At 47.7% G+C, this 20,092-nt stretch overlaps 1 protein-coding gene across 1 annotated transcript; it reads right to left on the reverse strand.

Moving 5' to 3' along the window:
• Window positions 1-1,537: 1,537 nt before the first annotated feature.
• LOC129707099 (uncharacterized) lies at window positions 1,538-5,631 on the reverse strand. Its single transcript, XM_055651891.1, has 2 exons — window positions 4,954-5,631; window positions 1,538-1,928 (listed from the first exon to the last, which is right to left on the reverse strand). The coding sequence occupies exons 1-2, from the start codon at window positions 5,151-5,153 to the stop codon at window positions 1,778-1,780; spliced, it is 351 nt and encodes a 116-aa protein (XP_055507866.1). The 5' UTR covers window positions 5,154-5,631; the 3' UTR covers window positions 1,538-1,777.
• Between the last annotated feature and the right edge of the window lie 14,461 nt (window positions 5,632-20,092).

The raw sequence follows: 20,092 nt of genomic DNA on the forward strand, positions 1-20,092 counted from the left end.
TCATACCTAAAACATCAGTCAACCTCACTTTCAGATACTTGCACTTGCAATTACTTTACGGAGAATTACTTACAACACGGAATCATTTATTGGATTCAGGGACCTCGTATCCAAGTTCAGGGACAGTTTCTTCCCAGCTGTTATCAGGCAACTGAACCACCCTGACACCAACCAGAGAGTGGTCCTGAGATATCATCGACCTCATTGTAGACCCTCAGGCTATCTTTAAAAGGACTTTGCTGGACTGTATCTTGCTTTACATGTTATACCCTTTCTCCTGTACCCGTACACTGTAGATGGCTTGATTGTACTAATGTATAGTCTTTCCACTGACTGGATAGCACATGTGTAAACAACTTTTCACTGTACCTCGATACACGTGACAATAAACTAAACGACAATTAGGGTCTATCTTCCACATGAAAGGTCCTCCAAATTTATATTGCCATGCTTCATATCCCTTCAGTCCCTTTGATGCTATAACATTTATATTCCTATCTTTCTGACGTTTGTAAAGGAAGCCATCGCAACAATTAAAATGCCTGACATGTGACAATTGAACACAAAAGCGAGACACAACGAAGGTTTACCAAGGCTTCTACAATGTGTGGCAGAATGACTTTAATTTCATATCCATCCAGCAACTATGGGTAAGAGTGGAATTAAAATAGGGTTGTGTAGGATGGGACTGCAGATGCTGGTTTACACCGAAGATAGGCACAAAATGCTGGAGTAACTCAGTGGGTCAGGCTGTTTCGGGTCGAGACCCTTCTTTAGATTTAGTCAGGGAAAAGGGAAATGAGAGATATAGGCGATGATGTAGAGAGAGATAAAGAACAATGAATGAAAGATATGCAAACAAGTTACGATACTAAAGGAAACTGTTTGTAGGGTGAAAACGAGAAACTGGTGCGACTTGGGAGAGGGTGGGATGGAGAGAGAGAGGAAATGCTGGGGTTACTTGTAGTTAGAGAAATCAATATCAGATACCACTGGACTGTGGGCTGCCCAAGCAAAATATCCACTTGCTCTCTAGTTTAGAAACAAAGAACAAAGACACAGGTTTAGACCAAAGATAGGCACAAAGTGCTGGAATAACTTAACCGGTAAGGCAGCATCTCTGGAGAAATAGGATGGATGGATCAGTCTGAAGAAGGGTCCCGACCCAAAATGTCACCTATCCTATTTCTCCAGAGATGCTGCCTGACCCACTGAATCACTCCAGGACATTGTGTCTATCTTTGCTCCCTAGGTTAATTTGGTTACATTAAAGGCAACTTTAAATAGGTTTTTAAGTTGGAAAGACACAAAATGCTGGAGAACTCCGCTGGTCAGGCAGCATCTCTAGAGAACATGTTCTCCAAGGATGCTGCCTGACCCGCAGGTTCCTTGGTAAACCAGCATCTACGGTTTCTTGTGCTTACAGCTTTTTTATTGTCTGTTAAATACAGCGCACATAATATTGATGTTACTATAGCATAGTAAAAGTTCCCAAGGTGCCCACTGGAAGATTACAAGTTAGAAGTTGACACTGACACACGTATAACAATTGATCAAAAGCTTGGTCAAAGAAATAGGTTTTATAAAGCCTCATAAACAAGGAAAGGTACATAGATAGATGTAAGATGGGAAGCCTAGAGTTTCAGGCTTCAGTGATTGAAGACAAGCTGTCCACAAAGGCACTATTAATAAAACAGATGGCCATCAATTTTTACTGTTGCGGTTTTGAAAATCAATCATCAATCTCAAAAAGCATCCACTCACCCAATTACAACCACTATTTATCACACTCCACTTCCCTACCTGAAAAGCTCCTGTCACGTAGAATGTCAATAAACTCCCAGATCTTCTCCACACTTCCTGCCATGCTTCTACTCACCACCAGTTCAGCAAAGTTTTCGTAGCCAAGAATTCTGGCAATCTCATGCCTGCAACAAAGTGGAAATGAGGCTGTGTTTAATGTTTTTTTTAAAAACAGGCACACATAGTGCAGGAGTAACTCAGCGAGTCAGGCAGCATCTCAGGAGAACATGGGTCGGTGGGACCCTTCTTCAGACCATGAAGACCCTGAGGATATTCTTCCTCCAGCAGGATGAGCAAACCTACACACAATACAATGCAGCCCTGCCAACGTCTTGTACAACTGTAACATAACTTCCCAACGTCTATGCTCATCACCCTGACTGATGAATGCCAATGCACCAATCCCTTTCTTGACAACCCTATTTACCTGTGAGGCCATTTTCAGCAAACTATGTACCTATACTTCTACAGGTGTGTGCAGTATAATGTGGATAAATGTGAGGTTATCCATTTTGGTGACAAAAACAGGAAAGCAGACTATTATCTAAATGGTGGCCGATTAGGAAAAAGGGAGATGCAACGAGACCTGGGTGTCATGGTACACCAGTCATTGAAAGCAGGCATGCAGGTGCAGCAGGCAGTGAAGAAAGCGAATGGTATGTTAGCTTTCATTGCAAAAGGATTTGAGTATAGGAGCACGGAGGTTCTACTGCAGTTGTACAGGGTCTTGGTGAGACCACACCTGGAGTATTGCGTACAGTTTTGGTCTCCAAATCTGAGGAAGAACATTATTGCCATAGAGGGAGTGCAGAGACGGTTCACCAGACTGATTCCTGGGATGTCAGGACTGTCTTATGAAGAAAGACTGGATAGACTTGGTTTATACTCTCTAGAATTTAGGAGATTGAGAGGGGATCTTATAGAAACTTACAAAATTCTTAAGGGGTTGGACAGGCTAGATGCAGGAAGATTGTTCCCGATGTTGGGGAAGTCCAGGGCAAGGGGTCACAGCTTAAGGATGAGGGGGAAATCCTTTAAAACCGAGATGAGAAAAACTTTTTTCACACAGAGAGTGGTGAATCTCTGGAACTCTCTGCCACCGAGGGTAGTTGAGGCCAGTTCATTGGCTATATTTAAGAGGGAGTTAGATGTGGCCCTTGTGGCTAAGGGGATCAGGGGGTATGGAGAGAAGGCAGGTACGGGATACTGAGTTGGATGATCAGCCATGATCATGTTGAATGGCGGTGCAGGCTCGAAGGGCCGAATAGGTAGGCCATCCGGTAGGCGGCGTGACTCTCGTCAGCAGCGGCCTCGGCAGCCCGTCCGCGTTTTTATTATTTTTTGTCTATGTTTCTGTGTAGTTTTTTTGTTATTTTTTGTTGGGGTGTGTGGGTGGGTGGGTGGGGGTGGGGTGGGAGGGAGGGGGTAACTTTTAAATCTCTCCCTGCACGGGAGACCCGACCTTTTCTTGTCGGGTCTCCATTGTCGTTGGGGCTGCAACGAGGAGCGGCCTCCAACAGGAAGAGACCTGGGACTCTGGTGCCGACGATTCACCGTCACCGTCGCGGAGCTGGCCGAGTCCAGAGCGGGTGGAGCGGTGGTGGAGCGCTGCTGCTGCTGCTGCGGCCCGACCTCCGGAGATTCGGAGGCTGCAACTGCGGGTCTGGCGGACGGCGGCACCGGGAGCCCGCGGGTCCCTGGAGGGAGACCGCTTTTCAGGGCTCTCGCAACGGCGACTTCTCCCGCCCGAGTTGCGGGGTCGAAGAGCTCCTGGAGTGGGGCCTGACATCACCGCCCCGCGCGGCTTGGAATGGCCGCGGGACTCTGCGAGCGCACGCCGGGGGCTCTAACACCAAGACCCGGTGTGCGACCTTGCACCACCCGGCGTGGCTTTAATGGCCGCGGGACAATCGCCATCGCCAGCCGGGGGCTTTGACTTTGACTCTGACATCGGGGGGGGGGAAGAGTGCAGTGGAGAGATAAGTTTTTTTGGCCTTCCATCACAGCGATGTGATGGATGTTTATGTAAATTATGTTGTGTCTTGGGTCTATTTGTTTGTAATGTATGCCTGCAGAAACGGCATTTCGTTTGGACCTCAAGGGGTCCAAATGACAATTAAATTGAATCTTGAATCTTGATCTTGAATGGTGCACTCCTACTCCTGCACCTAATTTCTATGTTTCTATATAAGTTTGATCATCATTCTATATGAAGAATGTCATTAAGATGGGAAGCATGTAGAGAAGGTTTACAAGGATGGGACTTTAATTGAAATATATTTATATATTTGGAAGAAGATACCGGAGTCTGAAAAGCATGACCACCAGGTTCAAAGATAGCTTCTTTCCAACAACATCAGGCTGTTGAACATCAAAGAACACTAATCTCTGCTATGACCCTGTATGGACTGTCTGGTTGCACTAAGGACTTTGGGGTTTTTTGAACTAGTTTTGTGGTTATTTATTTATTGATATTTTTTGTCTGTTTATTATATCTTATCTGTGCGTATAGCAGTTACAGGCCTGTTATGCTGCTCGTGTAAGAATGCCATTGTTCCATTTAAAGCACATATAACATTAAAACTCTCTTGACTCTTGAATGTAATTCCTTTGAAATTGCTTTTCTGATTTTGCTTAACATTATAGCAGGTCTATTTGTCTGACTGCATTACACAAGTGGTAGCAAATTGGCCGGGTGAGATTCTCACTGCTAAAATCAATGGGAGGACTGAAAATCAGACTGATGTCTCATCATCATCCATCACCATCACACCCAATACTGACAAGTCAAAGTCTATCTTTTTGAGGTCAAATGGATTGAAATTAGAAATCTATAGATCAATTATGCGTGATGAATTATAGGAGCAATTATGTTGTACAGCTAGGCCATCGTAAGTTAAGAATTAGGCCGTTCGGCCCATCAAGTCTACTCCGTCATTCAATCATGGCTGATCTATCTCTCACTCTTCCCATGACTCCTGACATGATATAGTGAAGGATAATCTCCTTCTCTTTGCCACTCATGAAATAAAGAATTTAAATCTCCAGGATCCACTGCAGAACTTTTTACCATCTCAGGAAAAGTAGCAAAAACAAAAAAACATGTCTTGTAACTTAGAAGTAAACGGATAAATGCTGTGTACAAGTTACCTCAGCTGACGAATCTCATCAATCAGTACACTGTTGTCATACTGCCCGCCTATGGCTCGAGAGATAAAGGCTTTGTAAAGACGTTCTTTTAACTGTCTGTTTCTACTGTACACCATTATTGGTTTAAAACTAGGAGTGTCTAGGGTCACTTTCCAGGGACCATTCTCTGGATTTGGGCTGCCAAAGGTAAAAAGAAACATGTTGGACAAGTAACGATGCAAAGCGTATAATTACATAACATTAATAAAGTCATAATAATCATTTGTAACAATATTCACAACTCATCAGCAATAATAAACTAATTTCTTCTCCCAGCTGTTTGCTTTGTTGCTACCTTCCACCGGCTAACAATGATCTATTCGACATTTTCCTTGATCTTCATCTCCTTTGTCCCGTTTTCACACCTTACACTTCCTTATCTATGTGTCTCGCTCTCCCCTGGCTTCAGTCTGATGAAGGGTCTCGACCCAAAACGTCACCCATTCCTTCTATCCAGAGATGCTGCCTGTCCCGCGGAGTTACTCCAGCATTTTGTGTCTACCTTTGGTTTAAACCAGCATCTGCAGTTCCTACCTACCCATTCTATGTTGCTTTGTGTGGCATCTAAACATTTATCAATGGTTTATTTATTGTCGTGTACCAGGTGCAGTGAAATATATATTTTTTGCATACAGCTCCTATTCCCGTGCATTAGCACCGTCAGTACAGTATGCACAGAACAGCCCACTGGGTCCATAAGCTACAACCAACTAACTCCATCTACAACCAACATCAAAGTGAGGTTGCTGAGCAGAGCACAAGGAGATGAGATTAGTTTAGTTTAGAGATGCAGCATGGAAACAGGTCTTTCGGTCCAACAAGTCCACGCCGACATCCGCCCACCTGTTCACACGCGTTCCATGTCATCTCACTTCCTCCTCCACCCCCTATGTATTGGGGGTAATTTTACAGAGGCCAATTAGCCGACAGACCCGCAAGTCTTTGAGATGTGGGAGGAAACGTGCAAACTCCACACGGACAGCACCCAAGGTCAGGATCGAACATAGGTCTCTGGTGCTGTGAGGCAGCAACTCTACCGCTGCACCACTGTGTTGTTAGAAAACGAAGCACACTAATACAGGTGCACAACCTTTTATCCGAAAGCCTTGGGACCAGACACCTTTCGTAATTCAGAATTTGTCGGTCTTCGGAAAAGAAATTTTTTTGCGTAGATTTTAATGGCTGGCTCAGTGGTAGAGTGCTCGGCTCATATCTGCAAGGTCGCGAGTTTGCGCCTTGATCCTGGCAGAAGAAATTGGAGCGGGGCTGGGCTGGGCTGCTGCTGGCTGTGGGTCTCTGGGATCTCTGTGCTTGCGGTGGGCCTGGTGGTCGACATCCAATTGGTCCTGACGTCTCCGGTGACTGCACTCACCTGCAGCCATCGCCGTCGTGAAGACAGTACAAAGCCCCCACGCCGGTGCAATGAGCAGGGAGCTGGAGGGCAGAGGGAAGGGGTCACACACATGGCCGGGAAGCAGAGGGGTGTAGGTGGGGTGAAATTGAAGGGAGCGACAATCTGCTGCTGCCTGCACGCTGAGTTTAAAAGTTCCCACGCAAGACTCACGATACACTGTGTATCGTGTCTACCATGGGAACTTTTTAACTCAGCGGGCAGGTAGCAGCATATTGTCAATTATTAACCCTCCCGCGCAATATACTCTCACCTTCTCTTTTATGAATGGGGATTTAGTTCCCCTTTCTTCGAGGACCGACCGGAGGTTCCGCTGTCACCTCTGCGGGCCGCCCTCGGTGAACGTCCTGTCTCCCTGTCCCTGGGATAGCAGGGGGCGATCAAACAGCACAATACCCCCCCTCCCCCTCCAACTCCAGAGGAATCCGCTCCCCGATGGGCCGCTACGGCGACAAGTGGCAGTTCGCCCACAGCCCGAGCTGCGCCACCCCAAGAACAAGAAGTACCTTCCACACTATCAGCTTCTGCCCATACACTGCGTGTTCCTCTGGAGTTGGAGCGGGGCTGGGCTGGAGTTGCTGATCTGGGATCTCCGTGCTTGCAGTAGGCCTGGGGGTCGGTGTCCTGTTGGTCCTGACATCTCCGGTGACTGCACTGTGCTGCTAGAATCGCCGACGTGAAGACAGTGCAAAGCCCCCGCGCCGGTGCAATGAGCGGGGAGCTGGAGAGGGGAGGGAAGGGGTCACACACATGGCCGGGAAGCAGAGGGGTGTAGGTGGGGTGAAACTGAAGGGAGCGACAATTTGCTGCTGCCTGCACGCTGTGTATCGTGTCTACCGTGGGAACATTTTGACTCAGCGGGCAGGTAGCAGCACATTGTCAATTATTAACCCTCCCGCGCAATATACCCTCACCTCTTTTATGAATGGGGATTTAGTTCCCCTTTCTTCGAGGACCGACCGGAGGTTCCGCTGTCACCTCTGCGGGTCGCCCTCGGTGAACGTTTTCAAGGACCTTTCTTCAAGGACCGAAAAAATGTCCGCTATTCGGAGGTTTTCGTTATTTGGATCGTCGGATAAAAGGTTGTGCACCTGTAGCTAGTTTGTAATTTAGTTTAGTTTATTATTGCCACGAGTACTGAGGTACAGTGAAAAGCTTTTTTGTTGTGTGCTACCATTCAGCACAAGATCATCACTGCTTCCATTTTAAAATCTTTTCAACTCTATATCATCCAATATCTTTATTGTAAAGATGTGCAATATCATGCAGGTACAGCAGGCAGTGAAGAAAGCTAATGGCATGTTGGCCTTCATTGCGAGAGGATTTGAGTTGAGGTGCAAGGAGGTTCTACTGCAGTTGTACAGGGCCCTGGTGAGACCACAACTGGAGTATTGTGTTCAATTTTGGTCTCCTAATTTGAGGAAGGACATTCTTGCTATTGAGGGAGTGCAGTCTAGGTTCACCAGGTTAATTCCCGGGATGGCGGGAATGACATATGACGAAATAATGGGTCGACTGGGCTTGTATTCACTGGAATTTAGAAGGATGAGGGGTTATCTTATAGAAACGTATAAAATTGTTAAAGGATTGGACAGGCGATATGCAGGAAAAATGTTCCTGATGTTGAGGGAGTCCAAAACCAGGGGTCACAGTTTAAGAATAAGTGGTTGGCCATTTAGGACTGAGATGAGGAAAAATGTTTTCACCCAGAGAATTGTGAATCTGTGGAATTCTCTGCCACAGAAGGCAGTGGAAGCCAATTCACTGGATGTTTTTAAGAGAGAGTTAGATTTAGCTCTTAGGGCTAAAGGAATCAAGGGATATGGGGAAAAGCAGGAACGGGGTACTGATTTTAGATGAAATCAGCCATGATCATATTGAATGGCGGTGCTGGCTTGAAGGGCTGAATGGCCTACTCCACATATTTTTCTATCTTTCTATGTTTCTATGTTCAATACAGTTTTGTTTAAAGTCATTGGAAAATATGAAATGGAAATGCAATTAGGTCATATGACTGATCTGCCTTATTAGCGACACCACACAGCCGATACTGTACCACAAGGGGCGACACAGTGGCGTAGCGGTCGTGTTGCTGCCCTACAGCACTAGGGTTCAATCCTGACTATGGGTGCTGTCAGTATGGGGTTTGCATGCTCTCCCTGTGACCGCATGGGTTTTCTCCAGGTGCTGACTTTGTACGTTCTACTCGTGACTTGTGTGGATTTTCTCCAGGATGGTCGGTTTTCTCCCACACTCCAAAGACGTACAGGTTTGTTGGCTAATTGGCTGGGTATAAATGTGAAATTGTCCCTAGTGTGTGTAAGATAGTGTTAAGGTGTGGGGATCACTGGCTGGTGCAGACTCGGTGGGTCAAACTAAAATGTTCAATACAGTCGTGAATTCTGTTTATGGTGATAGGAGGAACGTGAAATTGAAATGCAATGAGTTAATATCTTTGCTCCACCTTATTAGCGACTCCACACAGCTGATACTGTACCTCAAGTTCTACATGACTGTACAATATTCTTATCTCCTGGTTTCCATGATGTCCAATCATCTATTTATCTGAAACCTGCATGAAGGGAACTGAGGATTTACAACCCAACGACTAGGAGGGAAATTAAGCAGCAAATCTACAGGGAAATAACAGAAATGTGCAAAAGCCAAGAGGAATGTTATTGGGAACTTCAACAATCCAAGTGCAGCAATAGCAGTAGAATAGTGAGTCAGAAGGGTGGGGGAAGGGACTGGAGAGGAAAATCTTAAATGTGTTCAGGAGAAGCTCCCAGCTTAAAATGTTGGTGACCTTACTCAATCTTTTTCTCAGAGATAAACTAGGTCTAATGACAATGTTTCAGTGGGCGAATCTAATCCAAGGTTCACACAAGGTTCAGAATAGCCACGGCAAAGAACATAAACAACTAACTCCGAGATTAAAACAATTAAATGGAGAAGGTCGAATTTCAGTGGGATGAGAATAGACATGGCCTGGGGACAATGGAATCAAGGATGGACCGGCAAAACTGATCAATGGAAAGTCTTTAAAGTGCAGCTGTTTCAGCCACAATCTAGGCTCATTCCCAGGAGGGAACAAGACAGGGAAATGGAAGTTTGAATTTCCTGGAAGACTAAAAAATATAAAGTAAAATAGAGAAGAAATGAAAGGACACACATTATAGTTGTCCGGAGTGAAAGAAAAATCGAGTAACTCTGCAGGTCAAGTTCAAGTTCAAGTGAGTTTATTGTCATGTGTCCCTGTATAGGACAATTAAATTCTTGCTTTGCTTAAGCACACAGAAAATAGTAGGCATTTACTACAAAACAGATGAATGTGTCCAGAGACAGCATCTCTGGAGAAAAGGAACAGGTGACGTATCGGGTCGAGACCCTTCTTCACGGAGACAGAAAGAAAGATTGTTTTCGGACAGGAGGTAAGTGTTCAGTAGAGTTCTCCTCCGTCAGGAGGATTCCCGAGTCTGAAGAATGGTCTCGATCCAAAACCTCACCAATCCATGTTCTCCAGAGATGCTGCCTGACCTGCTGAGTTACTCCAGCACTTTGTGCCTTCTCCTGTGTCACGACCGGGACCACTGCTCTTGCTCAGATTCAGATTCAGATTCAGATTCAATTTTAATTGTCATTGTCAGTGTACAGTACAGAGACAACGAAATGCTAACATAATAACTGTACTTGTGTTCAGAGCACGATGTCAGGCAAGTAATGACAGGTTGGATAGGTGGCAGATGAAATGTACTGCTGCGAAACTTGAAGTGCGATGGAAGGGACAGTGAAAGTAAGTTATATAAACTAGAGAGCACAATTCCAAAAGAGTACAAGAACAGATCCAGGGGATAGACTCAAAAAGCTGGAGTAGCTCAGCGGGACAGGCAGTGTCTCTGGAGAAAAGGAATGGGTCACATTTCCATTCCTGCATCAACCAGATGCAACAACCAGCATCTGCAGTCCTTTCGTAAACAGATCCAGGGGATGTGTACATAATCCATTGAAAGTGGTTCTTATATTTTAGGAATTACAAGAATCCAACACTGCCAGCCATGATCTATCACCAATCTACTGCAAATAACAATAGACAATAGACAATAGATGCAGGAGTAGGCCATTTGGCCCTTCGAGCCAGCACCGCCATTCAATGTGATCATGGCTGATCATCCCCAATCAGTACCCCGTTCCTGCCTTTTCCCCATATCCCCTGACTCCACTATCTTTAAGAGCCCTATCTAGCTCTCACTTGAAAGCCTCCAGAGAACCGGCCTCCACCGCCCTCTGAGGCAGAGAATTCCACACACTCACAACTCTCTGTGAGAAAAAGTGTTTACTCGTCTCCGTTCTAAATGGCTTACCCATTATTCTTAAACTGTGGCCCCTGGTTCTGGACTCCCCCAACACTGGGAACATGTTTCCTGCCTCCAGCGTGCCCAAACCCTTAACAATCTTACATGTTTCAATGGGTTTTAAGAGGCTTTTGGATAGACACATGAAAATGCAGGGAATAGAGGGATATGAATCATCTGCAGACTGATGAGATTTGTTTAGCTTGGCTTCTTGTTTGGCACAGACATTGTGGGCCAAAGGGCCGGTTTACTGTGCTGTGCTTTTCTGTCTACTGTGTTCCATGAAGCGGGAAAGGTCAACAAAGAATTAATAATAAGCAAAACTACAATTATATATATTTTCTTCCAACATTTTCTGTTTCCCTACCCAGCATATTGTTATCTGTCACAGATCACTGCTCTCAAGCATTGTAGCACAAAAAAAGAAAATCTCAAAATGATACGCAAATGTGGCTATGGAGAAGTGCATTATGCAAGATAGACTGAAAGCAGATTGCCAATAATTCACAACTGATTCCCATGAAAGTGGCAATATCATTACAATTTTTAAATTAAAAGTTGATGTGGAATGATTGGGCATTGCTCTATTCTATGTTACAGATGTCAAAAATGCAACGTTTCCAAAATTTGGCTATTACACCTGAATAGGACGTTTTTTCTTTACATTTAGACTCTTGGTTTTACCGCATGCTTGACAGAACCTGGAACAGTATAGCATAGGAACAGCCCACGTCTGCCAAGACTAAGCAATCTCATCTGCTTGCACATCATCCATAGCCCTCCATTTCATGCTTATCCATCTGTCTATCTAAAAGCCACTTAAACACCACAGTCGTATCTATCCCCATTAGCAGTGCGTTCCAGACACCCAACACCTCTGTAGCTGCACGGTAGAGTTGCTGCCTTACAGTGTCAGTAGACCCGAGTTCGATTCTGACTTCGGGTGCTGCCTGTACGGAACTTGTACCTTCTCCCCGTGTCCTGCTTTGTTTTCTAACAGAGAGCGGTGAGTCTATGGAATTCTCTGCCTCAGAGGGCGGTGGAGGCAGGTTCTCTGGATGCTTTCAAGAGCGAGCTAGATAGGGCTCTTAAAAATAGCGGAGTCAGGAAATATGGGGAGAAGGCCGGAATGGGGTACTGATTGGGGATGATCAGCCATGATCACATTGAATGGCGGTGCTGGCACGAAGGGCCGAATGGCCTACTCCTGCACCTATTGTCTATTGTCTATTCTCCGAGATCTTCAGTTTCCTCCCACATTCCAAAGACTATAGGTTTGTAGGTTAATTGGCTTGGTATAAGTGTAAATTGTCCCTGGTGTGTGTAGGATAGTGTTAATGTGCTGGTCGGCACGGACTTGGTGGGCCAAAGGGCCTGTTAATACACGGTATCTCTAAACTAAACTATATATAACAACCTGCCCCCCAACACATCTCCTTTAAGCTATGCCCCTCTCATTTTAAAGCCGTGCCCTGCAGTCTTTGATTCTTCCACCCTGGGGGAAATAGCTTCTGACGCTGTTGTAATTTTCCGACGTACCTTTTCCCTGTCCCAGCCACAGCATTTTCGGCAAGGAGTCTACGAGTTGATTGAGGGAGTTCTTCAATGCCAGCCTTGTCCGTGAGAAGCAGTGAGAAAGCGTTTGTAGAATCTATAACATTATTGCTAATTATAGCGAGAGATGGGGGGAAAAAAAGGCTGATTATAGATCCTTCTCAATTATGTTATATTTTTAGCATACTTCTGCAGGGCTTTTTATAGCAATCATTTTTTTTAAATTGTTGGAACAAATGAAACAGTACATCAAATCTCTTGTTGTTAAATAAAGACATCGGGGATATATTTGTGAGGAATGTCTCCATCTCTGCAGCTTCCACCACAATGCATACATTTTGCCAGAAAGCAACATGATGACTTGGTTATATTTTGCAACCATGACATTGCTTCGCAAGATTGTTTTTTACTGCAGCTCTTTGGAGGATAATCACTGCAGCACATGGATCAACATTTGGAAGGGTGGGGGCGGCACGGTGGCGCAGTGGTAGAATTGCTGCCTCACAGTGCCAGAGACCCGGGTTCGATCCTGACTACGGGTGCTGCCAGTACGGAGTTTGTACGTTCTCCCCGTGACTGCAAGGGTTTTCTCTGGGTGCTCCGATTTCCTCCCACACCCCAAAGACTTACTGGTTTGTAGGTTAATTTGGCTTTGGTAAAAAATGTAAATTGTCCCTGGTGTGCAGGATAGTGTATGGGGATCGCTGGTCGCCGAGGGACCTGTATCTCTATACTAAACTAAACTAAGCTCTGTCAATGCCACAATAGCACAACACCATTTGTTGGGACACTACATAGCTGTCCATGTCATTAATCACAGGCTTACAAAATAATAATAGCATTGATGGAAAGGAATTCAAGACATCAGGCTATTAAATTTGGCTCGAACAAAACTCTGAACATTAATAGCCCATTATCTGTTTATTTGCACTTTGTCAGTTTATTTATTCATGTGTGTATATATTTATACAATGGTATATGGACACACTGATCTGTTCTGCAGTCATGCCTACTATGTTCTGTTGTGCTGAAGCAAAGCAAGAATTTCATTGTCCTATCAGGAACACATGACAATAAACTCTCTTGAATCTTGAGTGTTAATTTAATCTGCTAAAACCTCAAATAATGGTTTCTTGTCAAATTAACATAAATCTATATTTATCTTAAACTAGAGGAAGGGCATTATCTCTTGGCTATTTTTGCTGTTGTTATCTCTGCTAAAACCTACAGGTAAGAGGCATCCAAGGCATGTTGCTATCTGTAGAGAAACTCTGAGATTCTGAATGTTTAATTGTCATATGTACTGACAACAGAACACTTTAATTCTTTGCAGCAGCACAGCAGGCCTGTAAGCACAATACTTAGATAATAATTAGATAATGGGAGTATGGAACTCCCATGGCCAGAGGAAGTAGTTGAGGCACGTACTATTGCAATGTTTAAGAAACATTTGGGCTGGTCCATGAATAGGATAAGGTTGGAGCCATATGGGCCCTTCGGTCCACCGAGTCCGCACCGAGCAGTGATCCCTGCACATTAACACTATCCTACACACACTAGGGACAATTTACACGTATATTAAACCAATTTACCTACATACCTGTACGTCTTTGTAGTGTGGGAGGAAACCGGAGATCTCAGCGAAAATCCACGTGGTCACAGGTAGAACGCACAAACTCCATACAGACAGTACCAGTAGTCGCGATCAAACTCGGATCTCCAGTGCTGCAAGCGCTGTAAGGCAGCAACTCTACCGCTGCGCCACCATGCAGACTAGTGTAGATGGGACATGTTAGGCCACTGGGCCTGTTTCCTCACTGTATAGCTGTATGACTATCAGACTATTCAAGGAAACCACTAGGAAAAATCATACGCCAATCATTTTTAAAAATATCGTTCTAAAGTTTTTTTTTGAGTTCCCACAGTTACACAACCTCATGTGAAATGACTTCTAAAACCATAAAACGTCAGAAACAATTAGCGGTAGAAGGCCTACAGCGCTGGAGCCTGGAGTGCACTATAGCCGCGCACAGGAAGAGTACACAGCCCCTATTTGGTCTGGTTCGGCAACTTGAATGCCCGGGAGTGAAGAAGACTCCAAAAAGTGGTGGACACTGCCCAGTCCACCATAGGTACTGACCTCGCAACAACGATGAGATCTGCAGGAGTCACTGCGTCAAAAAGGCAGCCAGCATCATCAGAGACTCACACCACCCGAGCCACACACTCATTATAACCCCTGCCATTGGGGTTATTGCTCTGGAACAGTAGCTTGGAAACGGTAATGTCCATGTTCAGGAACAGCTTCTTCCTGTCAACCATCAGACTTAAAAACTACGACCTCCAAATAAGGTCTGAGCCTCATAGACTTGGGGGGATTGGTTTTGTGGTTTTGTACTGTGGAAGCCACAATGGCTGCTCCATTGTCTGTGGAAGGAAATATTAATATCCTTCCTTACTTAATTTTGATTGGTATTGAACAACGTAACGAAGGGTGTTTGGATGTGACAATTGGCATCTCTCGTTGACCAGGTGTGGAAGATGTTCGTGGGAATCGGCAAAGTAAGATTAGATGTATTACTTATTGTCTAGGAATGTGTTGAAGGGTGGATGGTAAATGTAAACATGAAATAGTGGGCAGAGATAAGGAAGCTTGTTTCTGTTACAGTAGACCACCCATGCCCCCTACCGCTAGTAGCGTAGATACGTTGCAGTAAATGGGGGGGCTTCTGATCGACTCGGAGAGGGGGTGGTGGCGCGGTCCACATAAAAGGTGAGTTCGAATAATGTCAAGATGCTCTTGCATTTTGTTTGACTTGTATTAACCGTCTGTTGTTGAATAAGATTGACGTAAACCAAAAAGTATGTTATGACTAATAAAATAATTGATACCCATGTGGTAGATAGTATTTTTTTTGGTATAGTTGTATAAAACGAAAGTTGTTTACTTCACAGTATGACTGTCGGCTAATTCTGCTGTGAAGGCAGAGAACTGGTGAGCAGTTAACTGTTGCCATCTTTCCATGATATCATGCAATACAGTCTCTAAGCCAACCTGCAAAGTCTCCGCTTTTCATTTTCTTTTAATTTTAATTTATTCCACATTGTGTGTGTGTGTGTGTGTGTGTGTGTGTGTGTGTGTGTGTGTGTGTGTGTATATATATATATATAAAACTTTGTATTTTGTTCATTATATTGTTTACAGTGTACAGCGTTCACATATTCTGTTGTGCTGCTGCTGCAAGTAAGAATGTCATTGTTCTGTCTGGGACATATGACAGTAAAACTCTGGTCCCTCCGTCCCCTTTGTTTAATCATTCTGTATTTCCTGATTATTCTGTATCTTCCCTCTTTCTATTTTTTTTGTTTTTCTTTATGTACAACTACTACGGACTGACGCAAAACTGCATTTCGTTGTAATGATACTTGTATTTGTGCGATGACATTAAAGTTGAATTGAATTGAATTGAATTGAATTAAAACACTCTTGACTCACTGCACACCTGAATAGTTCTGAGAGGTTTGCCAACTGCAGCTGAATGTCATTGAAACGGCTCTTGGTTCCTCCCTCAAGTTCAGCTCCACCGTTCTTGGCTGCATGTAGAGTAGAGTTGACGATACGGACCTGCGCACCATCCAGCTTCTGGCCTCCTGCTATTAGCTCCTGCCAAAAATAACACACTGTGGGAAAGATGCATGTGGCAGCAGCAGCTTCATACATTACAACAGGCCTGGTTTTCCCCACCCCAACCCATTTCAAATCACTCTATCAACTCTGAAGATGGGTCTCAACCCAAAACATCACCTGTCGTTTTCTCCAGAGATGCTGCCTGACCTGCTGAGTTACTCCAGCATTTTGTGTCTATCTTTGGTGTAAAACAGCGTTTGACTGTTGCCCTCCTGTGCTGAACTGTCTATTTTAGACTATAACATGGGTTCACAGTACTGTTTTAGTTTAGTTTATTTAGTTTAGAGATACCGTGTGGAAACAGGCCCTTCGGCCCACCGAGTCCGCACCGACCAGCGATCCCCGCACATTAACGCTATCCTACACACACAAACAAAATCATGAGAGACCTCTTCCACCCCTGCAACAGACTGTTCCAGCCGCTACGGTCAGGCAAACGCCTCCGTTGCCACGCAGTGAGAACGGAGAGGTTGAGAAGGAGTTTCTTCCCAGAGGCAATTCGGACTGTAAACGCCTTTCTCACCAGGGACTAACTGTACAGAACGTTTTTCCTTCTATTATTTATTATGTAAAATAATATGTGTGTTATGATTGTGTTTATAATTTGTTTGGTTGTTTTGTTGTTCCGCGAGCATTGCCACTTTCATTTCACTGCACATCTCGTATGTGTATGTGACAAATAAACTTGACTTGACTTGACTTGACTAGGGACAATTTACATTTATACCAAGCCAATTTACCTACAAACATGTACATCTTTGGAGTGTGGGATGTAACCGAAGATCCCGGAGGAGACGCATGCAGGTCACGGGGAGAACGTACAAACTCTGTACAGACAACCCGGGTCTCTGGCACGGTAAGGCAGCAACTCTACCGCTACGCCATCTGCTGCCCATAAAGGGCCTGTCCCACTAACGCGACCTTTCAGCGACTGTCTTCGACCTTCAAGCTCGAGGGCACTCGCCTGATAAACCTCGAGCTGGGTCGACTGCCAGCGATGAAACCGCGAGCTGGATCAACCGACCGCACGCTCACACACACATCGCAAAGGCAGGGGCCAGGAAAAGTGGGGGAGCACTGTCTGAAATTCACACCCGCGATGAACAGGAAGGTAAAAGACGTACGGTTAGTCCTTAGAGAGCGGGTAGGGGAGATGGGGGGGGGAGAGAAGGGGAGGGGGGAGAGAGGGGGGGGGGGAGAAGGGGGGGGGGGAGAAGGGGGGGGGGCGGGGGGGGGGGGGGGGGGGGGGGGGGGGGGGGGGGGGGGGGGGGGGGGGGGGGGGGGGGGGGGGGGGGGGGGGGGGGGGGGGGGGGGGGAGGGGGGGGGGGGGGGGGGGGGGGGGGGGGGGGGGGAGGAGGGGGGGAGGGGGGGGGGGGGGGGGGGAGAAGGGGGGGGGAAGAAGGGGGGGGGAGAGAAGGGGGGGGGCGAAGGGGGGGGGAGGAGAAGGGGGGGGGGGGAGAAGGGGGGGGGGGAGAGAAGGGGGGGGGAGAAGGGGGGGGGGAGAAGGGGGGGGGGAGAAGGGGGGGGGAGAAGGGGGGGGGGAGAAGGGGGGGGGGGAGAAGGGGGGGGGGGGAGAAGGAGGGGGGGGGAGGAGGGGGGGGGGGGGAGGGGGGGGGGGGGGGGGGGGGGGGGGGGGGGGGGGGGGGGGGGGGGGGGGGGGGGGGTAGGGGGGGGGGGGGAGAAGGGGGGGGGGGGAGAGGGGGGGGGGAAGGGAGGGGGGGGGGGGGGGAGGGGGGGGGGAAGGGGGGGGGGGAGGGGGGGGGGGGGGGGGGAGGGGGGGGGAGGGGGAGGGGGGGGAGGGGGAAGAGGGAGGGGGAGAGAGGGGGGGGGGGAGCAGGGGGGGGGAGGAGAAGGGGGGGGGGGAGAAGGGGGGGGGAGAAGGGGGGGGGAGAGGGAGGGGGGGGGGGAGAAGGGGGGGGGGAGAAGGGGGGGGGAGATAGAAGGGGGGGGGGAGAAGGGGGGGGGAGAAGGGGGGGGGGGGGAGAAGGGGGGGAGGGGAGACAGGGGGGGGAGAAGGGGGGGGGGAAGGGGGGGGGGGCGGAGAGGGGGGAGGGGGGGGAGGGGGAGGGGGGAGGAGGGGTGGGGGGGGGGGGGGGAGAGGGGGGGCGGGGGGGGGAGGGGGGGGGGGGGGGGGGGGGGGGGGGGGGGGGGGGGGGGGGGGGGAGGGGGGGGGGGGGGGGGGGGGGGGGGGGGGGGGGGGGGGGGGAGAAGGGGGGGGGGGAGAAGGGGGGGGGGGAGAAGGGGGGGGAGAAGGGGGGGGGGAGAAGGGGGGGGGAGAAGGGGGGGGGGGAGAAGGGGGGGGGGGAGAAGGGGGGGGAGAAGGGGGGGGGAGAAGGGGGGGGGGGAAGGGGGGAGAGAGAAGGGGGGGGAGAGGGGGAGAGAGAGAAGGGGGGGGGGAGAAGGGGGGGGGGGGCGAGAAGGGGGGGGGAGAAGGGGGGGGGGAGGAGAAGGGGGGGGGGGAGGGGGGGGGAAGAAGGGGGGGGAGGGGGGAGGGAGAAGGGGGGGAGAAGGGGGGGGGGAGAAGGGGGGGGGGGGGAGAAGGGGGGGGGGGGAGAAGGGGGGGGGGGGGAGAAGGGGGGGGGGGAGAAGGGGGGGGGGGAGAAGAGAAGGGGGGGGGGGGGAGAAGGGGGGGGGGGGGGAAGAAGGGGGGGGGGGGAGAAGGGGGGGGGGGGGGGAGAAGGGGGGGGGGGGGGGAGAAGGGGGGGGGGGGAAGGAGTGGAGACACCTTTAAGAAGCCAGACAACTTATAATACAGTTTAGCGGGCATTTTACCTACCGGCCGGTTTTCCTTGGTCCTGAAAACTCCAATGAGACAATTAAAATGCCCAGTCAGCGGTCCCTCGACTGCCTGTAACTAAATAGCGACCACACTCCTCTGCACTACGAGCTCAAAAGACCCATGCCGGCCAATTTTTACTTGTGGAAACATTTTCAAAATGCTGAAAAATGTTCCACGACCAACTGAGGCTGCGAGTATGCGGTAACCTCCCTCAAGCATGAAGGAGAGTTCCAGTGACCTCATAGGACCTCCTAGGACCACATGTCGACCATGCTGCGAGTTTGAGTCGAGGGCAAACTCTTCTAAACTCGCAGATTAGGTCACCGCAGTGGGACAGCCCCTTAAGTATAAGGAGATCGATATTTAGGTTGGGTTTAGGAGTCTCTTCACTCAAAGAGCAGTCAGTCGCCACAATTTGCTATCCCAAAAGGCCTGTAGATGCCTTTGCATAGTTTCAACTGAACATAAAGTGCTGGATGAACTTAGTGGGTCAGGTAGCATCTCTGGGGGGGGAATTAATAGGCAATGTTTCGTATCAGGACACCTGAAGAAGGGGCACAACTAGAAATAGTGCCTATCCATGTCTTCTAGAGATGCTGCCTGATCTGCTGAGTTCCTCCAGCACTTTGCTTTTTGCTCAGGATTCCAGCATCTGCAGCTCTTTGTCCCCCCCATTGAATATATTCAAATTGGATGTCAATATGTACATGAAAACTAAGCGAATTTATGGAAGTGAAGATAGTGGAGTTGATGTGGTTTACCGACCATGATCTCATTGACTGACAGTGGAAGAGCCCAAATACAAGTGGTTTGTTCTGACCCCTGGTTCTTAAATTGTTCTTGAGGGGGGAGCTCTGAATGTGAGTAACAGTGAACCTTTCAGCTGCACTCAATTCAAGGAAGAAGGTTTGTTAATATATTGTGTGGGAAGGAATTGCAGATGCTGGTTGACAACGAAGATAGACACAAAATGCTGGAATAACAGCAGGTCAGGAGAGGAACATCACCCATTCCTTCGTTCCAGGGATACTGTGTGTCCCGCTGAGTTAGGTATCTCTCTTATTAATATATTACTCTTTCCGTCTCCACTTGTAAACTTGCATGTTGTGTATTTTATTTTAAAATCATCTGAATATTTACATCTTTTCCTGCAGACCTTCGGGAATGAGCTCAGAAGTTAATTGTTGGAAAAGTATAATAATTTGCTGCCCAAAAATATTGAATACATTTAATGGATTATTTCTTCTTATGCCATATTGAAAACATGTTTTCTTGGAATTTTCTTTTACATTTATGTTAGAAATTATGAACATGAA

Source organism: Leucoraja erinacea, chromosome 20, assembly GCF_028641065.1.
Source record: "Leucoraja erinacea ecotype New England chromosome 20, Leri_hhj_1, whole genome shotgun sequence".
Lineage (NCBI taxonomy): Eukaryota > Metazoa > Chordata > Chondrichthyes > Rajiformes > Rajidae > Leucoraja > Leucoraja erinaceus.